This window comes from Microcebus murinus, chromosome 17 (genome assembly GCF_040939455.1).
Source record: "Microcebus murinus isolate Inina chromosome 17, M.murinus_Inina_mat1.0, whole genome shotgun sequence".
In the NCBI taxonomy this organism is placed as follows: Eukaryota; Metazoa; Chordata; class Mammalia; order Primates; family Cheirogaleidae; genus Microcebus; species Microcebus murinus.
The window spans coordinates 36,052,064-36,064,901 of NC_134120.1; the positions used below are offsets into that span (position 1 = coordinate 36,052,064).

Below are 12,838 nucleotides of genomic sequence, written 5' to 3' on the forward strand. Positions count from 1 at the left end.
CCCACTCGGCCACAGGTATACTCAGCATCCCTGTCTTACTGTACAAAGTATAACATGATATAACTTTATTTCTCCATTTACTTTATTTCTGCCTAGACATAAGGTCATCCTTGTGCCTTCAGAATTATCCATGTCTCATAATCCTTCAAAATACAAGAATACAAGGTTTGGAATATATATATTTGGGGAGGGATGTATATATAATGAATCTTATTTTTTATATATCTGTTGGGGGATGGTCAGTCAACCATCTGGTCACCTTTTCAGTAAGACCTGAGGGACTGTGTCTAGCATCTCTCTTCCAAATGGAGTATACTTATATCATATTGTTCTCAGCTTTCAGCTTTTATTAAAATTCTAACAAAATTCTTATTTTACATTGATATGTATATAACAGAAGTTATCTATAATTTAACTTATAATATTTAAATTTGGATATTTCACAGCCTGGAAAATATAAGTTCATGTACTATATTCAGAAAATGGGGTTAGGAGAGCTACCTTAGATGGCTGTTGAGGGTGTGCCCTGTACCCTAAGAGGGGATATTCTTTTTTGTTGACAACTTGGGAGGGGTGATGATTTTTCTATTCCATGCCAGAGTCTTAATTAGCTAGTGGTAGCCCTGTTGATTAGTCTATATCAGAGTTTTATTCTGACATTGATATTATCTAATCAGTCTTACTATTTTAGTCTAAATTAATTTTAGGGAGATGATATCAACAAGGCACAACTGTCTCAAGTCTTAGCTGTACTTTGGAATACTAATGGACTACCTTACAGATCAGCCTTAAGTCTTGTCATCTTAAATTCAGAAAGAAGCACTACCAGATCTACATAAACAAACAGATGGCGAGTGTAAATCTAGTCTATTATGAAGGGACGCACCTTCACTCTGGTCACATGCATAACATTCTACTGCCCGAACTACACAGAGTACAATTTCAAAATCTCTGATATTGTAAGAAGGAGAACAATTGGACTTACCAAGTTTAATACTCTGAGGTACTATTCAATATGAAAGAAATTTACAGACTTAAATCTAGAAATACACCTATTTTTTTAAAGGAAACAAACATAATAGAGCTAAACCAGTCTAGGAAAAGTAAAGATCATATCACACTCACATCAATTCAATTCTGGCTTTAAGTGAAAGGAAAGAAATCAAAAGATGCTGACTGAGCATGCTTTTCTCTAGAGACATGTTGCAATACTTTCTTGTAAAAAGAGAAAAAAGAAACCTTTAGATAAACATTTCATTTTTTAGACAGAAAGCTTCTCAGATAATTCTAAAAATACAGATTGGGTCTCATTTCTACTGTAATGAAAAAATAAAACTTAAAAATCAGAGGCCTTTGTGTTAACTAGGAATTTTAAGCAAGTAATGCCCGCTTTATTTCAATAGATAAACAATACCAACAATGTAACTTAAGAATGCACTGAATGCAATAAGTCTTCTGATGAAAATCTTAAAATATCACATGCTGTAAATGCTAAAACTTAAATAATGAGAAATACACACAGAGGAAACAGCTGGCTGCATCAGAAACCAACAACTTGTATTGTTGCTAGTAAACTAAATGTCAATGCCCATGTTCAGAAACTGCTATCATGTAATATAACCTTTGGGATTTCACAGTATTGGTCAAACACATAAAGTTAACGCAAAATACCAAGAATATATCTGCTTTGCAATATCATAAAGAAAAAAGATCTGTAACTTTATGAATAAACTCTACCACCCTAAATAATGAACAAAGTCAAATCAACAGAAACAATATATAACACCACTGTGTTACTTGCCATAACAGAACTCATCCTTTGATCTTTCATTTTCTTCCAGTGTCTAAAATTTCCAAAAGTTAAAACTTAATTATACTTCTTAAATATTCAAAATCTAATCATTTCACACATTTTAGAATCATGATAACCAAGGTAGAAAGAAGACAGGAACAAGGTAGAAAGAAGACAAATCTCAAGGTAGAAAGAAGACAGGAACAAGGTAATAATCAGCAATCTGCTGCTCGCCAGAGGCTTCTAAATATGCTTATTCAGGAAAAAAAAAAAACCTACTGAAATAACAATATATTATTCATGCAATTATGCCCACATATGATGTTAACTAACATTTTGAAAGTAGAAAGTAAAAGAAACCCAAACATTTGGGAGCCATGAAAATATTCTATGTCAACAGCCAAGGGGCATCACAGCTTCCATATATCCCAGCCTATAATTACATTGCAATCAATAGTGCCGTGAAGTCAAAGAATCCACTCTCTGTAGCAACATGCTCTAGGTGAGGGCAGAGTGTGGAAGGTTTCAGCCTTTGGAAATTATGTCTGGCTTATTTTGCAAGGGAGTTTGTTTTAAATTATTACTTTTCACTTATACTTATGATTATTAATTTACCCAATTATATACCATAGGTTAAAGGCAGTATTAGTTAAGAGGGTAGAATCTGAAACTGTGATCCTGGATTCAAATGTCATCTCCAAGATTTACTCACTGGGTGACCTTGGGCAAGTTATCTACCTTCTTTGGGCCTTAGTTACTTCATTTGAAAAAAAAAATGAATTTATGAATACATAATTCAAATCATTTGCATGAGAATTAAATGGTATAGTACATATAAAATGAAGAGCAGAAGAAATAAAGAAAAGGTAAATACCAGCTAATGTAATTATTTTTAAGGTCATTCAGCTGGACCTAGGTTTGTATAATTATGACTTGTGCGTGTATACATACACACAAAACATGTATTTGCAAACACAGAACACATGCAATTGGCCTCACACATATACACATATATAAAAAATACACTAAGAAATAATTCCACATGGTCATAGCCATTTAACTATCCAAAAGAAAAGAAAGCTGCAGATTTGCTGAGGTTGCTACAATTTAAAATGCTGCATGTTCAGTCAATTGTTGAAATGCTGTCTTAAGAAATTCAGCAATTACAAGGAATCTGGGCAAAATTCTGCAAGAACAGCTTTTCTTCTAAATGTATTTCCAATATGAATTTGATTATTAATCAAACATTAGCATATCTGCTATATATTGAGCCACATTCTCCTGGTAACTAATTTGCTACTTGGCTATAAAATGAAAGTTTTAGAAAATGAATAAATAACTCTTTCTGGACACTAAGAAACTTACAGGACAGGTTTCTTAAAACAAGGCTTAGACCTCCAACAAGCAGGTGGCACTTCCCACAAACACAAGCTCCACAAACACACAAAAAAATACACACAAAAAAGCAGTAACTTAAAGTTGTGCCATGTTTTAGTAATTGTAAAAAATGTTCAAATAATACAAAACCAAAATGAAGTAAAAAATAATGAGACATAAAAATACAGAGACTTGAGTCTTTATCTTTCCATTTATATACAGGAAGATTTCATAGTGTGCACATTTTCCAAATCACTGAACCTCAGAAGTATGAGTTTCATTTATGATCCCATTTATGTTTCTTAAATGCCACAGCTACAGGTGTCCAGTTTTGTATCTTTTGCTCTATCCTGGTTAGTATTCATTACCTACATGTTTTTTGCAGCCTGAACAAGGCTTTGTCCAGGTTTCCCAACCTAAATCCATTTTTTAATTTATCAATTAAAAAGGAATTGTCAACAATTATTTCAGTTTTGCTCTGTGGCTCTAAAACATTACACCAAAGCAACAATACAGAGGGCAAACTCCCCAAAGATTACTTGACCTATGTAGGATGAAATACTGTTATTACCTTAAAGATAATACCAATGAATACAAATGCTATAATCTCAATAATTAATATGGAATAGAAAGGTGATATAATTAAGTAGAAAAATGTTAAATTTCCTACGATTCTTTGTTGGATGTAGAGGAGAAGGTAGATGGAGATGTTCTAAGGCTAGAAGATTGAAACTGAATATTAAGAAGCTTTAGTGGTTGGTGGAACTTTAAAAAAAATAACTCTATTTTAAAAAACAGTTTCTCTTCTCCTTGTTATAAAAATGTCACCAGATGTCTATTCTCAGGCCTGGTAAGGGTCGTCAAGGGGTGGTTGGAAAGGGTTTGTTTTAAAAAGAATCAAAATGAAACATGCAAGAAGAAAGCAGTGAAACAAGGAAAAATTATGAATTCAGGGTTAAGTATGAGAGCCTTCCATTTACTGATGCAATGTTACCATCATGCGACAGCTCCATCTAACCATAATCTCTCTCCCATTTCTTCTTTGCACAATTAAGCATTTGCTGGTATAGCAGCAGTAGCTATCACTTATTTAGTAAGTGTTTATTATGAGCCACTCATGCTACCATGTGCTTTGATCCTATCACCTCAGTTGAGTCTCAGATCAATCCCACGTGCAAAATATTATTATTTTTCACGTTTTCTAGATAAGGAATTTGAGATTCAGAGTGGAGAAGTGGCTTGTCCAGAATCACACAGTAAGTAGGAAGGATTCAAATGAGGGGATGTCAGCACCAGAGCCCAACCATATAACCATCACTTCCCACCACCATCTCAGCGCAAGACCACACAGGTCAGTACTGTTTATGCGGACACTGGAAAGACACAGCAAAGCTAACTGCCATTCAGCACCAAACATCACTCACTGGTGGATATTCTAGACATGAGGAAGCTACGCTCACTATTATTCTTATTTGTAACAATGCATTTCAGTAAGAAATTATCATTTATTTTTTTTTTCACCAACAATCAGATAAACACAAAGAAACCATAGAGAGAGGCATGACTTTAAAAATATACAATGCATTTCTGAACCCAACAGACTGGGTTCATAGCTACATTGTGACCTGATAGATCACACACACATGCAAATAAATCTTAGTACAAATTTATGTATGTCTTTCCAGGTACATATTCTCTCTTCTATTTTATATCAAACTTCTAGTGAAGCTTCTCCTAATTTTTAGGATAAATGAAAATAATTGAATTGAATATTCTGGCTGTGGCTGAATTCAGGATTATCTGTATTGCTTTCTGATGGCTAGGTTATTATTTATTTTACTTGATCAGCAGAACACACATTAAATAGGTAGAACTGAAGGACAAAAAAACAAATGCCTCTATCTTACCTGTTTAAGAGCCTTTTTGGTGTGTTGCTGAAAGGAAGACACTAACTTGCTTTGCACGGCTGTGTTAGTAAGGCTTGAATCTCGAGTGGAAGATGCTTCATCAGTTACCTGCTTCGAACAAACTAGAAATGGAGAGAGATAATGATATTACTAATTTGAATTCCTTTTTTTATATCCACTGTAATTACTCACTTGGAGCATTTCTCCAGCTGAAAATGGAAACCTAAAATAAAGCAAAATAGCACCGTAAAAAGAAGAGTATCTAGATTTGAAGAGAAGGAATCATTTAATAATTTGTGGCCACAGTTCCATTTAATCTTTTTAGGCCTCGATGTCCTTACATACTAATTGATGGTAATTTCTACATCATGGAACTATTGTATGGACATAAAAATAGCATAATATCTGCCTCAAGAGTTGTAAGTTGGTAGATATTATCTGGATCTGAATATGGAGAATGGGCAAGGGACAGTATTCTGAAGAAACAATCTAAATTAATGAAATTGTTTTAAATCTATCCAGCCTCACAGGTATTATGCTTCTTCTATTTAACAGCCCTCCTTCTATAGCATGAAGAACCTCCTGGGACATGTTTATCTTTTCCTCTGGGGCTGAGTTAAATAGCATGGAGAAAGAAAAATGAAATCCGAGATGCCTGTTGCCAACTCAACACAATTATTTTCAAGAAAATGGTGCTCTCCACAGATTACTATATAATGTGCCCATTTTTCTCAGAGTCAGGTTTTCCTATTGTCTATTCTATACAAGACATTTTACTCTACAAGGCTGCTTTTTAGGGAAATCAATGTTTCAGTGACGTGGGTGACCAAGGAAAGCCCACAGATAATTTCTGCTCTGTGAAACCCACGTTGGAGCTAGAACCCTACCTTCAGTTCTCCTCAAACTGACAGACTTCTGAGTCCTCACCTGAGTCCTCTTCAAACTGAGAGACTTTAGCACTGAAGCGGTTTGGGCAGAAGCACAGATGCAGGCCCCTTTCTGTGTACTCCAGGGGAGAAGGAGTTATTTGGAAAATCAGAGTGAGAAGGTACTATGATTAGCAGCAGAATGGAGGCATATGTCAAAGGCAGGAGGCAAGAGGAAGCTAGATGGAAGAAAGTAACTCAAGAACATATTGTAAGAGCTCAAAACATGACTTTTTAAGGGGGTCAGGGTTAACCCAAATTCAAGAAATTTTTTTAGGTAATGGTAACTCAGGAGGATTCTGGCCTGAATTTTAAAGGAAAGAAGGGTTAAAATTATTGCAGTCAAAAATGGATATATATGCACAGCATTGAAAACACTCAGGTTGATGTAGATAGACTCAAGTGTATCTTGCCTAGAAATAAACATGTGGCTCATGAGACAGAATTTTGGGGAAAAAAAGAGTTAATCAATTTTTGTTTTAATATAGAGAGTAATCAGAAAGCCCAATGAACAAGTCAAGGAAAAGAAAATTGCTAGTTATTGATACCAAGCACTTCCCATATGTGGCCTCATTTAATCCTTGCAGCTTCCTTACAAGATAAAAAGGTATTGCCTCCCTCATGGAGGGAGAAAACTAGAGCTCAGAAAGGCTAAATAACTTGCACATGGTCACACAGCCAATCAAACTGCAGAGCTGGGATCGAAGGCCGCCCAGTCTAGTTCCAGAGACCATGATTTTTCCACTGAAAATATTTGGCCTCAAAAGTCAAATATTTGGCCTCAAAAGTCAAGATCTGATGCAGAAAATTCCATCTCTACAGACATGAGATTTAGTTGCATGATGGTGGAGATACTGAAACAAGAAGTTAATGGGGTAGGGGAAGACAAGTCACTTGGCCCCTGACATGACAAAAAACTGAGGAATTGTAGGTGAGAGTGACAGGCCTAGGAAATATTACTGTCCAAGTAGCAAAAAGATTTGCAGATGAATATAATGAGAGAAGTTTTGAATTAAAGATCAAGTGACTTTTTTTGTTACTTGGTACAATATGACATTTTTTCTTTAAGTCAATCTAAATGTTCTAGTTAAAAAAAATTTGATAACACTGCTTGCATAAATCGTTTCCTGGGCTTCTCCCCTTGAAACCATCACTAATTTGTAATGCTTCGCCAAAGCTTACTTACCAAGAAATATTAGAAATAATAATCAGTTTATGTTCTAAAGATAAATCTATTGTGCATAATAATTATACACAGGGCCTTTCTGATGTTATGTTCTAAAGATAAATCTATTGTGTATACTGATTACACACATGGCCTTTTCGATGTTCTTAACTTCCTATGGAATGTGACAAACTTGGCAGGTGACAGCAAGGTCATGGGTGGGACATATGATCCCCAATTGAACAGATCTAATGTAAGCCCAGCCAAAGTCAAGTGTGTCTTAGTAAATATGTTTTACTACTTTCACATTATTAGAGTAGCATTTCCGCCTATAATATTGGAACTTACTGATTAGTTAGGTTAAAAGGAGACTCAAACACAGTAAATGGATATCAGGGAATTTATGGAAAAATATGAGAATGCTTCTGCATACTGGACATCTAAATTCAAATGCACTACCAGTTTGCTTTGAAAATGCTATCATTCATAAGTCTTACAAAAGCAAACTTCAACATAGCAGGATCAAATAATAACAAATTCTGACCCAGTGGATATATAATTAAAGCCTTGCATCCCTTTTATTTTCTGATTGCTACAAGAAGCATTACACAATCAGCTGTCCTTCCTGAAGATAAGAGCTATTTAGCTCACTATTTGTTCTATTTCTCCCTGACCTAGGAAATCATCAGATATTGGGATACCTATCAGAATCAGCATACATGCTGTAGATTCTGGTTTACTGCACTGTGTTGATAAAGATTCACATATGTTGTTTCCAAAAGAAACATTCTGTTCCATTTAGAGTTCAGAACTTTAGAGAGAGGGAAGACAACAGAGTTGAAACAGCAATAAGGAATACTATGAAGTTCATTCTCAAAATGATTCACCTTCCTTTACCCAAATTTCTTTTTTTAATCTTCAACTCCAACTAGACCCAAGTAAAGCATCATGAGTAACCTTGTACTAGGTAGTCATTTTTTTATTTTAGCATATTATGGGGGTACAAGTGTTAAGGTTACTTATATTGCCCATGCCCCCCTCCCCCACTTGAGTAAGAGCTTCAAGCATGTCCGTCCCCCAAACATTGCACATCTTAGTCGTTGTGGTTGTATATACCCCTCCCTCCCTCCCAACACCCGATAAATGTTACTCCTATATGTCCACTTAGGTGTTGATCTGTTAATACCAATTTGCTGGTGAGTACATGTGGTGCTGGTTTTTCCATTCTTGAGATACTTCACTTAATAAAATGGGTTCCAGCTGTATCCAGGAATATACAAGAGGTGCTTTTTCTCCATGATCTCTCTGGAACTTGGTCCTGATGCTTACTTCTCTCTAGATAAACCATTTTCCCTAATTATTTACTTCTGCTACAATAACTATAGAAATTTAAAGAAAATCAAATGTAATAGAAAAAAATATATAAGCAATTGCTCCTTTGGAATTGAAAGTATTATTTTTAAGGAAAAAAAATCAAGGAAGAAAAATATTCATCCATAGGCTCTCAGCACTGTGCCTATACACATTTTTTAAGTACTGACAAATATGGACTTTTTCTATGGGATCTGATTTGCTTTTATTCATTCTTTTTCCATGCATATGACATAAGGATGGCTGAATCTAAAAACAGGCATTCACTGCACAGTTGGATTGTGCAAGTTCATGCAGATTCGTATTCTAATAAACCAACATTTTTGCTTTTACTTATTCTTGAAGCTTTCTTAATAATAGATGTTATAAATAAATAATGAAGGGCTCATTTTAAACAGTTGCCTGAATACTTAACTAAGGGACTCAGTTTGGCCTCTGAAATACAAGCCGAAGAAAAATTAATGCTAAAGAAAGGATCAGGTTAAATCCCCTGCATGTAAAATTACAACAGGAGCCAAGAAACTGAAGAAATTAGGACAGATGTTTTATCCAATAAATATCAAACACTGACATGTAGCTTAGAAAGTGATACCTTCTTGGCATTCAGAACAAAATGGGAGCTGTTTTTTCTAAGTATGCACTGGCATGATCGCAACACTTACGCCAGAACTTTATACCTCGAAATCCCAATAGAGAGTCTGCCCTTTTCGGAAGTGGACAAACTGAAAACGAGGAAACAAAAATGAGATGACTAGTTCTGCCTAGAACTTTTATCATTCAACATTTTTTAAAAAGCTGTCAAAGTGCTATTTCTGTCTATATTTTGCTTGCCTGTCAAAATCGGGCAAACCAAAAACACAGTGAGAAGCTAATCTGGGGGTTTCAAATCTGCCTCTTATCTACCTGTACTCTCACTCACACCCCCAGACACCTCCCTCAAAATATTCTATTTAGAAGATCTGGGAGCAAAGGGAGGTGGAAGAGAATAGGCAACCATGAGACAGCCTTGAAGGCCAGAGAATTGGTGCCTGTGTTCCAGCAAATCTGTAGATTTCAGTCTCTTAGTGTCTCCAAGTTGTCTCTCTTTCTCCTCCTTTTTATTTACTCTTCAACCTGAAAACACTCTAACTGAATTACTAATCCAATGACAGGTGTCCAAGGGAACACAATTCTAACTTTCACCTATAGCCTAAGATACAAGGAGGGGAGAATCAGAATGCAAACACGGTCTGTCTCTGTTTCTAGTCTCACATCTTACCTGCCTCCTCAACTCCCACCTTCTCTGATCCAGCCAATCTTGAGGCCCCTCTGCGTTTCCTGAACACATCCACTTGCTGTGTCGCACCTGCTCTGACTGTCTCTCCTTCAAATATTCTTCCCTATCACACTGCCTGGCGAACTCATCTTGGCAGACCAAACTCCAAACAGACTCCCCCAAAGCTTCCCTGACTCTCCCAGTCTCTGAGGTAGACTTTTTCCTCCCAATCCAAGCTTCCTTGGAACGTATGTGAATTTACGACAGTCCCTGCCATTCTGGTGCTTGTGTCTGGCTCAGCTGCCACAGGCCCAGGAACTAACTTTGGGACTGACTGACATGCAAAGATGGGCACAGAGCACTCACTCTATAAATGTTCATTAAATTTAATGAAAATCCAATTTAAAAATTTAGTTGATCTAAAGACTTTTTAAAGTTAACTTTCAATTATGACTTTTAATAAGAATTCATGAAAGCAGAGGTCAGCCAAGCTGCATGTTTTTATGGAAAAGCATGTCTAAAAATGAACTGCTTTAAATTTGAAAACAGAAGCCTTCATAAATTATTTTTTTCAATTATTCTAAAGTCAATTAGGGAAAAATATGAAAACCAAACCATAGATCTTCCTACGCAAGTCGGTGGGAAGTTGCATGACTTGTCACTAATTATAGATGTATGTCCCTTTGCTATCCTTATTCATTGCCTTATTTTAAGAGGAAAGTCACAGTTTTATGGTTTTGCATGGGAAATAAAAATAAAATTTAAAAGTCAAAATTAGAAATCACAATGCTTACATTAAAATGGCAGGAGCCGTGTGGGCGCAGAACCACAACACAGACCAGGAACTGTACATTACACAATCACTGCAACAGATATTTTGTACTATTAATTGCCGTGTGTCCCACTGAGCTACCCAATAAGTAACAAGCTCTCTGACAAAACTGGTGTTCAAAGGTCTAATAAAAACAAGGAGGGGAGTATCCTTTGACCAATTTCATTTATAGCAGTTCTCCCTCCAAACGCTCCCTTTCAACTTTCTGAACAATCAAACTAGATGCTCTCAGATCACAACAGATATCTGTATGAATGATCTTAATATATACTACAAGCTTAAAAAAGTTTTTATGAATAAAAATTTAAATCAAAGAATACATTTTTTTTGTATATTAAGAATAAAACTGTGGCCCCCTGTTAGAATTCAATAACATTTTAAAAGAGATTTGGGTCTTCGAATAAGCTTATTTGCTTATTTATCAATCATTCATTCAGTCACACAACCTTTACTGAGCACTTTTTTTCACACCAATCACTGTATAAGATTCAGGGGGAAAAACAGTAAACAGGATCCAAGACCTAATTTTGAGGCTACAGAGCTCAAAAAAAATTTTTTTTTTCAAAGAACAATAGTATAGAACCATTATTTATACCTGGGGGAAAACCATGCCTAGAAAACTTAACAGTGATAACTAATATTTGTTTTGAAAGATCAATAATAACTTAAAAGTATCTCCAAATGGCAAATAATCAAAAAAGCTTATGTTTGAATAGTAATGTGCTTTATATGCAGTATTACATTTGAAGTTGTGTATATTAGATATTCTGAATATATCCAGCAACAAAATGCATACCAAAAATTGAAAATAAGAAAATAAAAGACTTAAAGAAATACAGGGAAACCCTTCTAACCCCAATTAAATCTTTCCTGGACTTCATTTCTTTCTGGGAAAAAAATAAAAAGATAATTCTTTAATCCTTTTTGGATTCTGTCGAAGGAGAACTGTCCTCTTTAAAAACATTCCTTGTGCCAAGATAGGTATAGATATTTGAGTTTAAGCAAATTTCCTTGTTTCATTAAAAAAAAATTCCAAAAATATGAGATGCCAAGAAAGCCAGCCATTAAATAGAGCAATACTAGCAATAAAAATAATGGAAATAGCATTTTTTTTCCCTAAGAAACATTCAAAGGACAAGGAATTAAACATAGTAAGTATTGACACTCTTGATAATAATGAGAATAATGTCTTCTATGAATAAAATATACCTAGTACAAATGAAATACTTACTCTATTTTATAACTTGCTTAATTAGATGCTAAACAAAGTCTTCTTATTCAGAAGAGGTCCACCCCCACCAAAAAAAAGATCAAAATGAACGAAGAGGAATTGTGAATGAGACAGTAATTAGTAGGAACATGCTTTTACAAGATGGAATCATGCTGGACACCTTAATGATTTTGGGGGTGATATAAGATGCTGCAAATGATGTTCACCTGGCACAGAACTGGATGTACCACAACTTCATTACAATGTCTACAAGCGGTTCACACACACTTTGGTTTGCACTGGATAGGACACTTAAGCTCCATAGGTAGCTAGCAAGAACATTTTGACACCCTGAAGATGTACCTAAAAGAATCCCTCCTGCAAGTACTCAATTTTCTAGCCAGGCCAATTTAGTTATATTAATATCTCTGGATATCCATAAAACATCTCTTCAAACACAAAGGAGAAAAGAGAAAATTTAAACTAATAATAAATATATTTAGCAGGAAAAGCATAGCCTATAGTTACCAACCTTTAACCACCAACCTTCTACCATAGAACCAATAAGGATTTCTCTCTCAGAGTGATGGAGAGTAATAGCACTCTCTGCTGCTTGTGTGGGGGAGAAAACATTACAGCCTATTTATTTTACACTGGCACAACACCTGTGATCTCCCATGCTGCACCACGTTCCTGAAACGGCTGCACAGAAATAAAGCAATCAACCTAGAAAATGAGAAATAGAAAAAAAGTAGACAGGAAGGATATCAGCAAGAGGTTGGCATGGGTCAAGGGTAAGTGTTCCACTCGTGGGCATGATTACTAATTACTTTATACTTCAACATATAAAATATCAACTCCAGTATAAAATAAAAGGAGTTAGGCTTGCTAACTATTTAAGAAATGGTTATACATTGTCACTTTAAAGACAAAAGAGAGAATGGATTATCATCTGGCAACAATGAAAAAGCACTTTCCTTTTAAGAACATGGGTGCTTTGTTC

General features: G+C 35.3%; 1 protein-coding gene across 2 annotated transcripts in view; it reads right to left on the reverse strand.

Moving 5' to 3' along the window:
* Positions 1-12,838, reverse strand: part of ASXL3 (ASXL transcriptional regulator 3) — a 172,842-nt gene that overhangs the window by 81,642 nt on the left and 78,362 nt on the right. For both annotated transcript variants that reach the window (XM_075993568.1, XM_075993567.1), the window contains one exon: positions 5,077-5,198. In XM_075993568.1, the coding sequence (XP_075849683.1) occupies positions 5,077-5,198 (122 nt within the window). The remainder of the gene's footprint in view (positions 1-5,076; positions 5,199-12,838) is intronic.